General features: G+C 38.6%; 1 protein-coding gene across 1 annotated transcript in view; it reads right to left on the reverse strand.

Annotated features, from left to right (window-relative positions):
* Nucleotides 1-1631: 1631 nt before the first annotated feature.
* AACS (acetoacetyl-CoA synthetase) overlaps nt 1632-16855 on the reverse strand; it is a 39134-nt gene continuing 23910 nt past the window's right edge. The window contains exons 9-18 of the mRNA XM_017815590.1: nt 14243-14323; nt 13004-13128; nt 10161-10225; nt 9858-9980; nt 8461-8574; nt 7832-7957; nt 6184-6253; nt 5449-5507; nt 4406-4608; nt 1632-1794 (exon numbers count right to left, since the gene is read on the reverse strand). Coding sequence (XP_017671079.1) covers nt 1657-1794; nt 4406-4608; nt 5449-5507; nt 6184-6253; nt 7832-7957; nt 8461-8574; nt 9858-9980; nt 10161-10225; nt 13004-13128; nt 14243-14323 — 1104 coding nt within the window. The 3' untranslated portion in view covers nt 1632-1656. The remainder of the gene's footprint in view (nt 1795-4405; nt 4609-5448; nt 5508-6183; nt 6254-7831; nt 7958-8460; nt 8575-9857; nt 9981-10160; nt 10226-13003; nt 13129-14242; nt 14324-16855) is intronic.

Consider the following 16855-nt stretch of genomic DNA (forward strand, 5'->3'; position numbering starts at 1 on the left):
ACAATATAATGAAGTTTTAATGAATACAAAGTCACAGTTAATGCAAAATTTATATGTAGCAAGCCAGAGGGGGAAGGAATTTAAAAGTACCTTTAATGATAGGTTATTGGCAGCTGGGTAGCTCATTTTTTTTTACACTTTTCTACTGAGTGATTGGTACTTGTATTACCACATTTATCATGCCAACATGGGCTGACTTGGTACAGTATAGGAAGTACCAGCACATTTAAAGCCACGTTTGCTAATGAGGGATTTCTAAAACCCCCAGTGAGTGTGGGGGGTGTCCACAGTGTCTTGGGCTCTGTACAAGAAAATAGGATAAAACTGACAGAGAAAGTTTTGTAGTAAGTCAGACTTGAATTAAAACCATTAAAATTGGTAACAAATTGAGCTAAAAATGACACACACTCTAAAGAAAAATAAAAATAAGACAGTAACAGTTGAAACAGAAGTAATATATAATTATATATATAAAGAATCAATTCATTTTAATTAACTCTTTATCAATGCTGAATGCATTCAACACAGTTGTAAGTACAATAATATTTCACCCACAAAATTTAAATAGTGCAGGAGACACTGGATGCCAGAGGGTCGTACAACTACTGCAACTGTATTTATGAAAAACAAAACACTTTAGTGCTTCCATTTTACTGTTTTAGTATGCTCATTACAGTATTTTTCCCTTTATAAACTGGAAGGAAACAGAGCTAGAAAACAGTTGTCTTTCACTTTCAATGTGACATTTTGTAAAAAAAGTTACAAAACCCATCAGCTTTTAATAAACAAACACACTGAAATTCCTCAGTTAGCTTAATATGGGATCTCTGCCCTAGAGCCAATAAAGGACTTCAACCAAGGAAGCAAAACGTCTTCTTCAGCTGCAATTATGTTAATCCAGAGAAATGACTGCAAAATCCATGGAAATAACCTGGAGTTACCCCAGCAACAAGGAGGCAACTGCTCCCTCACCTTCTGAGCCCCCAGAAGTCTACCAACCAAAAGTTGAAAACAATAGGAAGGCTACATCACAAAATGAAGCAGCAATTACCTTCAAGGGTACCGTGAGATATTTCAAGACTGAAATTACTCTCAGTCAAGTCAAATGGGTTTAGTGCATTATGATTTGGCTTTATAAAAACATTTAAATGCACACTACATATAGAACCACTTGCATGTTTCAGGGTTCAAGGAGTTAAAATCACTGTACGTTCCTTACAGGTGACTGAAACACATGGGATTGAAAAACGTTCCTAAAAATCCAGTTTAAAAAAAGAAAGGAAATATTTTATGAAAGAAATATTCTATCTGCAACCGCAACTATTAGTGCTCCCATTTGATGGGCTGATGTAAATCTAACCAGAAAAGATGCACCTTCCAGGCTGGAAAAAAACCCACCAAAATATATGGCATATTTAACCAATAAAAGGGAGCTAAGCTTTACCCAAGCCTTTCNCCCACCAAAATATATGGCATATTTAACCAATAAAAGGGAGCTAAGCTTTACCCAAGCCTTTCATAATGCACTTCATGAAATATTTTTTCTTTTAAAAGAACCACTGGTATTAAATAGAGCTTTTTCTTTACATACAGTATTGGTATATACAAAACAAACACAAAACAAAGACAGATGCAAAAAAACCCAAGTAAGTGACTTTAATAGTCTTGAAGCTCAGGAATATTTTTGTACAGGTCCAAAGCCTCTGGGTTTGAGAAAGCTCCCCGCTGCTCAACTTCTTTCCCTGCAATTATTTGCTTCACAGCTACTTCCACTTTTTTCCCATTTATTGTATACTGAAAAACAAAACCAGCAAAGATAAAATTACATTTTTTTTGATGTAGCAGCTTTATGGAAATATTCATGAAACCCCCCCACCAATCCCAGAACTCTATCAAAATTTAAGCACAATGCCTTCTCTTCTGTTACATTTGAAGTACTTTCTTCTGAAAAAATCACTTGAAGAGTAGGTGGAATTCAAAGAGTTTATATGTCATTTTAGTTTATTACTCCTGTTGGTAATACTGTGAGAACACGATCAAGCTCCAATATAAAACAAACAACAAACCCAGATCAGAATCATGGTATAAACACTAAAAATATTTAATGTTTGTGTTCTGACACATCCAATTTTCAAACAATTTTTAGTTCTGTATGGGTGGGATAAAAAAACAAAGCCCAGCTGCACTGGGATTTGGGAGAAAGAAACCATGATTTTTTTTTTATCCTAAATGGACAGTTTTTCTAAAAGGGCAAAGTGAAACTGAGCCTAATTGGTCTTCTATAGTTAAATGTTTCAAAACAAACCATAACAAACAAAATGAAGTGCAACAAACATGTTTCACCTCTACTTATGTATCACACAAATTCTATTACATTGTGTTACTCTAAGTAAGGACACTGCAGAAAAACAAAACCCTAGTTGTTGTCCTTTTGGGATCAGAGCGCCAATTTCTGCCTAGTGAAGTATGAGAAAGAACAACTACTCCAATGTGAACAGGAGCTGCCAAGGCCCATTTTGGACAATCTCTGCTTTTACAGGCACCAAGGCTTTATTAGCCCTTTCCTTGTGCTGATACCACAGACATTTTGGGGCATCAACTTGGAAAAACTGACTTTTAAGTATCTCCTTAATTTCGTCTGTCTGCTCTAGGAACAGGATCCCCACCTGCTTTACTAATCAATCTGCTGATCAAAGAACTCAGGTTGTTCCTGGCCTCCAAAACCACTGAAAACTCAACTCCAGGCACCACTATTTTTCATTAGAGATCATTCAGAGCCAAGTTAAATAATCCTCAACTCAATGTACTCTTGCAATATTGATCCTGATGCTAAACCAAACTTGTCCTTCTTAGATCTACTGAAGTCATGTGTAATCCAACCCCCCTGAGCTACTGTGATTAACCACTCTTCTTCCTTCTCCTCAATGATTAGCAAACTAATTTTCACAAGTGCCCAGAAACCAGAAAATCTCAGTGGCCTGCAGGGGAATTCTGCCCTTTAGAAAACAAAGATCAGACTGTTCAAAGCAAATTTGTTTACTTGAATCAGTAAATCTTGTTGATGATGACCAGAATGCTTACTCAGGACAAGACAAGATAGATTTGCACTGCATTTTTTTTTTAAACACCTGGATATCCCATTAAAGCCATTCTTTGTATTACTAAATCACCTCACCACAGCTGTACTATTTCTACCAGAAATCAGTGTCAGGATTAGATTGTATTTGCAGATGAGGATGCAAACATTTCTAAAAGTAGGAGAAAATAGGAGGTTTCCCTTCCAAGCAAACTTTAGAAGATGGGAGACAGCTTTGATCACTTTACCACTGGCATATTTATCTGAAAGGTAATTAAAATTCACTCAATTCTCAATTCAGTCAATGTGTGAACTAATTAATGATCTGAGGAGGCTTTCCTGAGGGGCAGCCCATCACAAACACCTCACTACAATCAACTTTGTCCTGTACATTCAGGTGATTTACACAGTTCAAAAGTTCAACACTTCATGCAGAAGCTGAGTTACAGCCCAGAAAACCTAAACTTCAGGGGATTTTTTTTTTTAACACTCTTTTGAGCCAAGTACTATTTGCCAACAGTGGCCTGAAGCAGAAATAACAGATCAGAACCAGATCACTATGTGGACCACAGAGGTTGGTAATGTTGAACCCTAAAGCACTTTCACAGGGAAACCTACACTGGCAGCAAAAGAGTATCAAGAGTATCAAATGGAGAACTCAAGTTTATGTGCAAATGGACTTGGGAAACCTACACTCTCCACCCCCATTCTGCTGCTCAGAGCTGTTGAGGAGACTGTAGCGTTAGAGAAGATTATAAAAACAGACATTCTAACTAAAGAGTTCACACAACGAGCACTGTGGCAGAACAGCTTCAGAAGACTGAGCATGCAGAACCCTGAGCTACACAAACTTCTCCCACACAAGCACAACAATTTAATTTTAATTACTATTACAGTTAAGAGTGATAGAGCTACATTTAAGCAGCTAAACAGATGTAAAAGTGAAATCATTTACAAAATGATTTTCTGAATTTGCTGGGTGCTCTCAGCTTTCCTAAGAATGTCACTTGTAACAGGAAAACAGAAACAAAATAAGTTTGTGGATATCAAGAAAAGCTATTAAGTTACCTTTTTAATATTTTCCTTTAAAAGGCTACGGATATATTCCTGAGAAAATGCAACACATTTAAAAAACAAAAACCATGCTTAGCTGAAAAGGAGATGAAAAGATGTTGCTAGGCAACATAGACAAACTATTTATAAAGCTCGAATACACTTTTGAGATGCTAAAATTTCCATGTATGTGGGTTTGAAGAGCAGTGACAACTGCTCCTTAATTACTATTCAAGGTGACAAAGAAAAAAGTAGGCAGCATTTTTCATGACATACCGGAATGCCTTTGGTTTCCAGGATGAGGCTGGGAACATGCCTGGCGGAGAGCGCGATCCGGATCGCGTCCTGGATCCTCTTCACCAGGCTCTTGCTGAACGTGTGGTTTGATGCCATCTTCAGGAAGAGTATCACCCTCTCCTCCCCATCTTTGTTGTACTGAGGGACACAGAGGCTATCAGAAACCTCCTCAAAGGCTTCCACTGAAAATAAAGGGGAAGTCCTTATTAGTGTTTGTATTTATGTACCATTCGTGATGCACATTTTTGTGGTTGTATCAAAAAAAAAAAAAAATCACCTCCCCTAGAGCTGCAAGGGCAAACAAGCAACCTGCCTAGATTATCCTACACTCAGCTTCCCCTCTGGGTGCTCTGAAATTTTAACTCCTGCCCAGGTGAAAATCCAGGTTTAAGGATACATTTAGGTCCATAACAAAAAAAAAATGGCTATAGCTTTTGGGACAGATAAGCTTTTACACTAAGCCATTTTCTTTGGCTTTCCTCACAGTTCCCACTGATGCATAGACAGGAGAATAATGTGCCTGATGACACAAGAACAAAGAGGCAACAGGTGCTTAAGTCTCAGATTAGCACCTTTGCAGGGACAGTTTCACCACCTGCCACAACATCTTTGAAGCACAAAGCACAAGCTCAAGAACTGCTTCTTAATTACCAGGTAAGGTACAATAAAAACAATGTCAAGAGCTTGTCTGGGGGAGAAAAAAAGCCTGACAAGTTAAGTGTTCTCTTATAAACCTGCATGATACTATTAGTCTGTAAAGCCTTACTATATGCTCCTTAAGATGTTGCTTTTGTATAATCTCAACTAGTCATCTCCCACCCTACACATACTTCAGGAAAGCAACCAGAACTTGAAGTTCACAAAACCAAATTTTGCTAATGCTAATATACTCTGTATTGTCTTTCATCTGAAAGACAGCAAGTCTTTGATTACTTAATCCTTTCAAGCACTTTATAATGCTTGGATTTCAGATTTAAGGCAACAATGGCATAGCTGAAAGAGGTGGAAAGTTGATTTCATACCTATGTTATAGATTTCAGAACTTCCAAATCTTACTCCATTTGGATTTAATGTACCATCACTGAAAAGTCAAACAAAACAAAGAAGCATTAAAATGTGATTACAGTTTGATGAAGAGGAAAAATTGATGCAATTAACCGAGTCTCTCTACATTTCAGGCAGTGAAAGTGCAGCCACATCAGAAACAGAGCTGTAAGAGGACTTAATTCAAAAAGGCATTCTGCTCATTAAAAGGAAGCTGTACTAAGAACCTCAACAGTATTCATTCACTCAACTTTGTTTCAAACAGCAGCTTTGAAATGCAAGCAGAAAATTCAGCCCCAGTTGTGATCTTGAACGTCTAATGATCACTAAAACAGGCACAGCTTAATACCTGACCTTCCATAATTAAGTTTTGCTGTAAAACAAGTCGATGTTAAAGGCAAGACCAGAGGACAATCTCCCAATTCACCACCTTGAATGTGCTGCACTCTCAATTGAAATTAAGTGATCATTATAAACCATGGAAAGCAGAAAGTCCAATACTGTCTTGTGTTCACATAGACAAAAAGTGGTGTAGAACTTTGAAATTTAGTCCCTTCCCTCTAATCCAGCTGCTCTGATTCATTTAAGGTCTGAAATCCACAGTACTGGATTAAATAAAATATAAAGCTAACAGGTGTGACACAGAATCACGGACATCATACTCCAAAGTGAAGATTGCAAATTTTAGCACTTGTTTACTCAAAACACTTTACCTGCGGCCCAGCATGACAATTCCTCCAGTCTTGGGATTAATTTTGCAGTAATCACCATGGGCCCAGACACCTATTAGGGAATGGCAGAGGTTAAGCAGCTGATTTCTTACTCATCCAGTCACAGTAGACATTTGTGTAACTCAACTCACATTAACTTAATAAAATACATACTTAAGTATAATTTATCAGATATGCTTTGAGAACTACCCACAGCAAGCATAGCAGTATTTAACTACACAAACAATTCATACTGCATTTACTACAAAGAGCTAGCACACCCAGGAGCAGCTCACACGTTAGGATCAAACTCCACATTATCTTCTGATTCTTTGTTTGCATAACTATACAGCATCCTTTTACAAAGCAGATGAATAGCTCCTCTGAACACCACATTTTGAGCAAACTGGAAGAATCCTCCACAAAGGTAACAATATTCCCACCAGTCTTTCTTGATCCACTTCCTTTAGAATGTAAAATTCTGTGCAAGAAGTTTTCTGGGCTTGCATAATAGGTCTCAACAATTCCCTAGGGAGCTTATGTGCTTAATGTTCTTGATCTGTGTTAATGTAAAATTTGATTTGACTTTTCGGAGCTAGAATGACTTCTGTATTATTTTTAAAATTGATACTGCTACACAGCCTGCCAAAACCAGAAGTACAAGCCAATTCTACTCAAGCTTTTCTAGAGAAAAATTCCAACCTCACATGCATGTGCAAGTAAGACCATCTTCTAACTTAATTGTTACAACCTTAAGTCCATTTACAAAGAACGACAGAACCTCTGGACCACAGTGATTTCAGTCTAACAACTGTCACACACATTTTTTCTATTTACTGCTGTCAGGCTTACATGCAGACTGCAACTTCCACATTCCCTCAATTTTCCTATAAGATTATCTCCTGCTAAACATCTGACTTCTCTTGTGAAACTACTCTGTATTGCTGCTATTTTTAAAAAAGCTTCCATCTCCAAAAAACAGCAGCTGGAGATCCTGCTCTTATAAAATCCCCGCCCAGGAGGCAGCAGGGATTTTAGCATCACTGTGCCACATCAGGAAAAGCCCTGGATGAGCAGAGTCCTCCACAATTATTAGGAAGAAAGCCCCAGCCCACAGTGCCTCTTCCTTTGCTCTGTAGGAGACTATGAATGAAGAATATGCATGTTTGAGGCAGCATATACTTAATCTTCATGCTAATGAGGTAGCAGGTCAGCACTTATCCCTTGGGATTCACTCCTCCAGCTAGGCAGGAGCAGTCTGGCAGAGGTGCAGTAGGACTCATTAATAGCTGATTGCTACCTGACCTATTCAGCACTTCCATTTCACACTCATGCCAAGCAGTCTGTGTCTGCACTGCAGTCTGGGAGGCTGTGACAGTCAGATCTGCCTAATGAAAGCAGCAAAATGGGATTAGAGCCTTGCAGAGGTTCTTACTAGTTTGATTTGGATCCATATTCAAAACAAAGCACTAGAAAACAGAGTGAGATGATATGAAACACTCTGTGGGGTTCTCACCCTGGGAATCGAAATTCAAAGCTGCACGTGCCTGTCACTGGGCAATAGCAAATAAACCTGTGCCTTGCTAGGAACAGCAACACAATCTGGATCCTTGGCCAGTCTGAGCAGTATCCAAAGCCCTTCATGACATACCTGGGAATTTTGAGAAATAAGCCTTCCTGTATTTGCTTCCATTCTCATCATTCCAGAAGTGTGTGGGCTGACAGGGAATAGGCTTGGTACAAACCAGCTCTCCACTTTCACCCCAAACTGGTTTTCCTGTTTACAAAGGAAGAAGTGGTTTTTGCATTTCCCTTCTGTAAATAAGAGGGTACCAAAGCAAAGAGCACCTACAGTTTTCACTTATTATTACAGCCAGATGTTGGTGTAAGTATGAGACATGCTGTGACTGTTGGTCTTGGTTTCAACTGGTGTTCAGTTACTAAGATCATCCCTATCTTAACCTCAGTAACTTCAGGAGAGTTACACCACAGAGTGGAAGCCAGCCTGGCATGCCCAGCAACACAGCTAGGGAACACACCAAAAGCTGGAATTTGGCCTTGATGAGCTTTAGCAGAGTAATAGAAAAGGAAGGACTATTATCTTCACTGGAGTCCCTTAAAATCCAGATCAGGTGGATCCATATGCAGCTTTTGTGGAACAGGTTTCTAAAGTGGAATCACACATTAACAGCTGACTGTTGACCCATCTGATGAATGAAAATTAAGGTCACGTAACTACTTTGTTTTATAAGCATGCATAGTGTTTTGGATAATAGTTACCTTCATCGTTCCACGCTTCTACAGCCATTCCAAGATTTCTGGCCTGAATTTCTCCTTTGTAAACTGGAACTGTAACATTCTGACCCATGAAACATGAAATGATATCTGTTCCACCTATAATAAAAGAAGTCCATTTAGAGTATACAGTACTTTGAACTCTAGAACAGTAAACTGCCACCTTTGCCAAATGCTTCTGATCCACATTAAGCACCATAAACCAAACAGTATTATCCACAATAATGTTGTGACTTTTATTAAAAGACTTCCTTCCTTGCTTTATATGTCTTTATATATGTGTGCCTTTCATGCAGAAGTACCCCTTCAGGCATAACTTTTCTCCTTTCAACATTTTCTTTAATCTCATTTAAGGAAATTTCCACTTATAGGAGAATGAGAAAATAAACAGGCCCTAGTTTACAGACTTAAGATATTCAGAGAATTACCTAGAAACGTTTTCTTGTTTGTTTTGATTAAAGTAACCAGTCAAGCTATTCCACTCAACATTTACTTAGCTTTTATATCTTATTAGCATAGCAGGAGGGGAGCCATGCCTATAGGATGAACAGTTATCTTAAGAAAAATAGATACTGTCAAAGTGCTTACTTAACTGGAATATTTATAGTCTTTCTAGGACTTCAAGGAAGAAGAATTAAGACACAAATCAATCATGCTAGCTTTACTCAAAAATAGGCTTCTGCATTAGAGTCTATTAATGTCTGTAGTAGCAAGTTCTAGATTCAGCACTACTTTTATTGAGCTCAGTCTGAGAACTTCAGCAGAAGGGTTATACTTTAAAAAAAAAAAAAATCAAACTAAACTGAGTTAAAAAGCCCTTTGAAAGAGTCAGTCCTTGTTACAAAGCAAAAGGAAGAGTGCTGTGGTGGATCTTATGTGACTACAAGTTGCCTCAGCACTCCTCACAACAAACTGCACAGCATGGGGGCTTGATATTTCTCTAATTATATAATTTACAAAAAATCTGTCTGCAGTGCCAATTACTTGGCACAAAAGAACTGAAATGGGAATTCTCCAAGAGATATTTTCTGCTAAAGTCAGCTATTTGCAGAACAGTATGTTCTGCAGGTTAATAGACTCTTTTCTTGATCTCAACCCTGCCACCCCTAAGGACAGCCAGTCAAAATAAATGATCATACTTAAAAAGAGCTAAGATCCAAAACATCCACCAAAAACCTTTTGGAGTGTACGAGTTTCATTATGGCACAGTGAATTATGCAGAAAAATCTCTGCACTAAAAAGACAGTTCATTTCAGTTTAACTATAACCATTCCCAAATGATCCAAGGCTTAAGCTTCCCAAACATACAGCACAAATAAGCAAGAAGGAAATGCACAGGCAATCAAGAGAATTACTGAGATGCTGCAGTATAAAAGCATCACCTGAAATGGATCCCAGGAGGACACTGCTTTTTATGTGTTTGTAGACATACTCGTAGCTTTGAGATTTGAGTGGTGATCCTGTAGACAAGATAGTGTGGAGTGTTTGGAGATTGTGTGTTTCACCTTAGAAAGGGGAAAAAATCAACACAGGTTAAGGTATAATTTTTACAAGGGTTTCAAAACTCTTTGTCACTACAACACAGCATAATTACATAAAGGACTGTGACAAGATACAGGCCCAAAACCAGGAGAGGAAAGGTAGGAGGGAAGACAGGAGGGATTCACCAGCTTTTTGAAGCTTACATGGTTTTAAATTTTTCTCTTCTAGCACAGCCAGCCATTTTGCACCCGTTCCAAGGATGGTGATCCTAGAGGGAAAAAAAAATTTAAATGTTTTGCATATTTCAATATGCTAAGATTCCAAAGACCTGCAATTCCCACTGCTGTAAGCAGAGGCTGTTAGACACTCTATATGTGGATTAGTCAAACAATGCAGTCTCTTAAAGCTTTCTAAGTGGAAGGCACATCCTTTTGAACTATCAAAATTAGTCAGATCACGTGTCACTTCTGCAGCTTTGAAACTTTTCATTCTATCTTTAAATATTAAGCAAAGCTCTCCCACCTCATGAAAACATCATTCACTTTCACTTACAGGAATTTGTAAGTGCAGAACACTCCAAAGACAACAGAAAATGTTATAATGTTTACTTCATTAATGGGCCATAATTGCCACAAAGCTGTGTAACGCAAAGCTGTTGCCTTGGTACACTCTTACGCAGAAAAACTTTGCCATTTCAGGGCACAGTTGGATGAAAAGTACTTTACTCTGAGACAGCACTCAGTGATTTTCCAGAGATTGGATTTTTCAGTTTCCATTGGTGAAAGCCTGAACTGCAGGTGCCTAAACAAACAGGAAATTTGGCCCAACTGAACAACTCAATCCTGCCCTTGCAAAGTCTATTTAGAGCTCTGCAATACAATGGAATTAGAACTTGAAACAAAGGCTGTGACTCTTCCCTACTCTATTGATAGAAGTGCTAGTTTAATGTTTCTGCTAACATTCAGGAAATCCTCTTCCCTGCCTTCTGCTAATTCATTTTATATTACAGCAATAAACTCACTCAGAAATAAACTCACTCAAGAAAATGCAGAGACAGATGAGGATAAGGGCTACAGTCTCAGTGCACAGAACATGGGCAATACAGACACCAGTAGAGCTTAAAAATAAGATCCTGCTATCTTGGCTTTTACTCCAAAGGCAGGATAGAAGGTAGAACACTTCCAGGCAAGGAGATATTTCAACACTATCAAAAGGAGATGCTTTCCCTTTGCAGGAAAGCATCCCATTCAGGTGGATGACTCAGCTCTCAGGTTACTTGCACAAACACATCAGTGGCATAGAGCAATTTACCAGGCACATGGGAACAGCACAACACAATCACAGAATGCTTTGGTTTGGAAGGGACCTTAAAGGTCACCTAGCTCCAACCCCTCTGCCATGGGCAGGGAACCTTCCACCACAAGAGCCCACAGGACACTGCTCCTCAGTTATCATGTACCTCAACCATGTGAACTACTTTTATGCTTATGTAATCCCTTACTTTCCTTCCATGTCTCCAATCAGTGCTTATTTTACATTAGAATACAAAATACTTCTCTATTTTTAATGTTTGACACTTACTCTATAGCACAGTAGAGCCAAGTCTCCTATTATTCCCTTCCAAATGCTACATAACTGCATTTAGTCACCATCCACTAATTCACTTCAACAGATCATTTAATGGATGTCCACTTGAGTAGTTCTTGCCATGCAGTAGGAGATTGCATATTCTTACAGTATCATCAGGGTATCTGAAGGCAAGTGTGGTGCATCTCCAAAGAAGCAAGGTAGTCTTCACATGTTGAAGCCTTTTTTTAACATATTTAACATATGAGTGAGCTGGGAACAGACTGCATGATGAAGTACCACCCAGATGGCCACCGCTTTTAGCGCCAGATTACAAAAGTGAGACATGCAGACACATTTATCTTCACTCAGATTTGGCATGTAGAAAAGAAACAATGCTTAAAAATAAGCTGTGTTATTTCTCGATTCTGATTTTTTGCCTGTTGTTCTACCAGGGTTTTTTTAGGGGGTGGGGCATGGCTCGAGTTTGTGGGTTTGTTTTGTGCTGTTTCTCTACTGGAAGCATTTTGACTAGGCATTAACTTTCAGTTATAACAGCCAGAGACAAAATGCCAGTCTTTAAATATTACATGTCACAAGAGACAGTGCGGTTTAAATTATTAATTATCAAGAGTTGGAAAGTGAATCTTTTCCACTTTTCCACTCATCCACTTTCTACCACCAAGTTAATTTTAATTATCAATTAAAAATTACACTTATTTTACCAGTAATAACATTCAAATCTACTGCTTACATCCAGCTGGCAAAATAGGAAAGTTACAAAATAAAATAAAAAAAAAAAACCAAAACAAAACAAAAAAAAAAATCAAAGTTCAACCAGCATACAAAGTTAAATGCCACCACAGTGTTTTACAGTGCTTTATGTGATACCTGCTATTTTTCTAGGCTTCAAGAAAGGGCACTCTGAGCATTTGCAGGCAGAAAAAAAACAGTATAAAACAATTACAGAATAGCTTGTCAGCAAGAATTAGGCATTATAGATTAAAAAGCAAAGTATGGAAATACAAGCAACCCTGCTGAGTCTTTCCAGTCAATTTATGTCTTTAAGCCACAGTTCTATGTTGAGTCTTACGTTGAGCTGCTTGAAAAAAGGATTCTTATTTACTAAGTTCTGAGTGCACTGAGAAATTACTCGTCAGATTGCTCCCAATTACTGCCTTTTGAAAAGGCTGCTCTTGAAAACTGACTATTGAACCAGAACTCTTTGTTTGCCTGGAATTCTAATACTTGACTCAAATTTGAAACAGTTAGCTCTTTGTCTCTCCTGCTCTCTCAAAAAGTGTTTTTAGCACAAAATTTTAAAAGTAGTTCCAATCAAGGCTAAGTCAAAAGACAAACCATGTCATGCTATGTATGAGTTCCTGACCAAGGGAACAACACCTTTAGTGAGGTTGCTTGGATGCGGTCATTGTGACAGAAGCAAATGCAATTATCCTTCTGTTTAATCTTGTTTACATACCCTAGTCTGTCAGTCAAGTCCCAGAGCACATTTGGTGAAGGAATTAGAGGAGATCCATCATACAGGACCACTGAAGCTCCTGTAGCAAGTGCAGACACTAGCCAATTCCACATCATCCAGCCAGTCTGGAAAAGAGAGGACACCTACATCAGTTTATCTTCATCAGCTCCCTGTCTGCTGTTCTGGCAGCTCTAGCACAGGATCAGGAGGGCTGTCTGCTGTCACTTGCTGGTAGAGGAGCTACAGGCAACTATAAAAGGATGGACAGGTGTGGATCTTGGCAGAAGCTGGAGCAAGGCATGATCCCTGCCCTTATGCCAGAGATACCACCCTGCCCTCTGCTTCCCTTGCCTGAAGTTTTCCTGCTGTAAGAAACTGTTAAAATACCTGAGTTCACACCCATCTCCACTTACTATGTCTAACCATGTTATTTAAGAATCCACAAATAAGGCTGAAGCACTGCTTATCCTCTCACCTGTCCAAGACTGAGCAGCTGCACGGTCCTGATGGATGCTCATCTAACTTATCCTTACAAATATCTAATGAGATGGGAATTCCATGCCTCCCTACACACATAGCTTTAAGGCACGAGTCAAGAGACAAGACAACTTTGAGACAAGGCAATTACAATGATCCCTCCATGGAGATATTGCAAACTGACTAGTTGTGTTAAAGCTCAGAAAGGAACTCATGAGGAAAGACATGAGCCTTCTCAAACAGCTGCAGTAGTGGGAATCTTTGGAATCATTTTTCTTTATCACAGCATCAGAAAAAGCACTCCCACCCCATATCTGAACTCTTACATAGATCGGGTTTACTCCCTTTCCTTTACAAAATTTAGAGCTGGGCAGTTCCTTTCCTCCCCATCAAAACAGACACATAATAGAAATTCTCATCTTCTGTATGATGTAGCCCTGCATGATGGAGGAAACTGGAATCTGATTTGTAGGTGATATTGATGAGGCAGTTTGATCAATAAACCTAAGAGACTGTAAAAATCAATTCATTTTCCTCACCAGTTAGGTCAGAAACATTTAACATGGGTTTGACCTTTCATCAGAAAGGCTGCATTTTATTATTTTACCTGAATTTTTTTAAACTCAGTTACATAGGACAATCCCTTGCAGAACAAACATTTAAAATACTTTAAAAGGTACTTGTAGATTTGTATGAAAAGTTCTCATCTTTATAAGAAAGATTTATTATAGTGATTTTAGAAGTGCCTTAAGCCCCACTTGCCGTTGTGTAGTACATAATCACATCACTGCTGGTCATGTTGCCATGAAGAATGTGTTCCTTCAGGTGCTGTATTAGTGTGCCCTGCAAAGACAGCGAAAGAAAAATACAAGATCATGTAAGTGAAAAGCAAAACTCCGACAGCACATTAAGACTTAAAAATTACTAATGTAGTCAATACTTTGCAGGATGTACTGCAGGATTAAAGCAAGTATTTCCTTTAACTACAACTGAAGTAAATCCCAGGGTCTATTTACTGCAGCAGCAATTGCATTCCTCATTCTCACATAACTTTTCAGCCTCTCTCATTAGACCTCAGCAATTCCCATGGCACATCACTTTTAATCCATGGAATAAATAACTTCCCTGACTTTCAACTCTGCACAGCCATCAGAGTTGCAGAGTACTCCATGCAGACCATCATTTTAAACAGCAGGCTTTTACCAGTCAGATTTTCCAAGATAAGCCCTTTGACAGAGTTTCATTTTCAGCGTGTTTGGGCAACTGGGAGGAATGAAGGACTGAGAGCTGCCATAAACTGCAGCAGCTGCTATACATTAGCACTGTGTATCCAAATTATCTTATCTATTAACATCTAGGAGACATAACACCTAACACTAGAGATCTCTTGTAAGCACTGAAGTGACTAGCAATGTGAAATGTCTCACTGCTCAGATCATCAGTATTAATAATGTACTTGAATATATTACTTTTCTTTTGTTGGAAATGCTGCTAAAGTACCTTCCTGATCATCGTTAAAGCATAACTTGTTAGGATAAATAAATTTACAGACTACTTCATTAAGACACTTCACCTCAGTGACAAATTAACGTGGCTGATGTTAAAATAAAAAATGGTTCTTGCATTTATGCAAGGAGTTACGGTGAAACTATTAACAGCCTCATAAGCATGAAACAAGATTTACACTGAAAGAAAAAAGATTACAGATAAACATTTGAAATGAAAAAGGAGAGTCATAAAACTGGCAAACGCTTCGGGAGAAAAGGCAGAAAACATTAAATAAAAATAAAGGAGTAAATCTTATTTTTGCTTCACAGCTCAAAGGAATCAGGTCTGAATTCACCTGCTGCTGTTTGAACACCCTCAGCTGTCACAACACTGCCACCTAGCTATAGCTACCATCTTCTACTGCTGAAAATTACCAAAACCTTTAGGACTTAGAAACACTGTGTCTAACTGAATTGTTAAGGTTGCCAGCAGAATTGCAGGTGTTAACGTAATTACTGCATTTACAAAAAGAAATCACACTGCCCCTGCAGGAGATTCTGAAAGAGCCACAAGAAAGAGCAAAATTAAAAGTCAAATTTTATTAAAATAAGTATTGGTTCTCTTTTTCCTTCATTCAGTTTTTGCTACTTCACAGTTTTGGGATCAAAAGAGGATTTTAAAACAATGACTTCAGGTAGAGGCTATGAACTATTCCCCTGCAAAACCTGTTAAGACTCAGCCTGGAAACAAAGGTACTGTGGGAGAAGGCAGAGCTGTTCCAAAGAGCTTATGGCCCAAGATGCTCTCTCAAGTTTATTTATAGGGGTTGTTTATTTATAGGACTTTTACAACCCTCAAAATAAATCCCAAGCATGTAGCATTTCATGACACAGATCTGGCAGCTGATAAAACTTACTGGTCTACTTGTCTTCAGTGGGCTCAACATAAGGCAGGTGAAGTGCTGAGCATCTGCAGTGTCAAAAACCAGCAGGCACTGCTGCTCCTGGGCCACACTGTGGCTCAGGAGGGACCAGTGCTAAGCAGTTACACAGCTGAGAGCCTGCCATGAGTAACTACTCATGGCTGCTCAGCCTGGTCTCAAACCAGCAGTGTTCTCTACATGCTGTTCAGAAAGAATCCAAGCATGAAAAATCCTCAAAGTGACTTGCCTGCAGCTGCACAAGGAGTCTGCAGCAGGGCAGATGTCTTGCAAGTCTTTAAGATGGAAAGAAGTGATGCGGATTTTATCAAAAAGTTATCTCCTTAGATAGCTTGGAATATGGAATAACCGAAAAAGGGCCTGTACGAACGAGGCAAGAAGCAGAACCAATGTTTTTAGGACTAAAGAACAACAATTACTCACTAATGTGTTTAATGTATTAAAAAGAACCCTCCAAATGTCTTTCTGTAGCACACCCAACTGTTCAATACCATACACACCAGAAAAAGCCTACTCTCTCTGAGGCACCACTTTTTAAAACATCTCCCATGACCTGGCTGCATTTTCTTTATTTATAATGTGTCATTTCACTGTGTATCAAGAAAACAGAATATGTGCAGGGAAAATAGACCAGAAACATACTGCAGAATTAGATAAACTGAGTTGTGAATTTAAAGTAAGATGCCTATTGGCATCTAAAATCACTACAGTAACAACACAGTATCAAAGCATGCTATAAATAAGCAATACTTGAAATGTCTTCATTGAAATGTCATCTCTTCTTGCTGTTTTAATTACCAAAACCAAACTTGAGTTTATGTAAGGCTGGAAAATGAAACAAAGATGGTGGACTACTTTTGCTTTTGTAGAAATCACTAAGAATCCTACTATTAATTCCAGTGGAAACAAGATTATGCCAAGAACAAACAGAGGAACCCAACCAAGTG

The sequence above is a fragment of the Lepidothrix coronata genome, unplaced genomic scaffold (genome assembly GCF_001604755.1).
Source record: "Lepidothrix coronata isolate B3197 unplaced genomic scaffold, Lepidothrix_coronata-1.0 Scaffold51, whole genome shotgun sequence".
In the NCBI taxonomy this organism is placed as follows: Eukaryota; Metazoa; Chordata; class Aves; order Passeriformes; family Pipridae; genus Lepidothrix; species Lepidothrix coronata.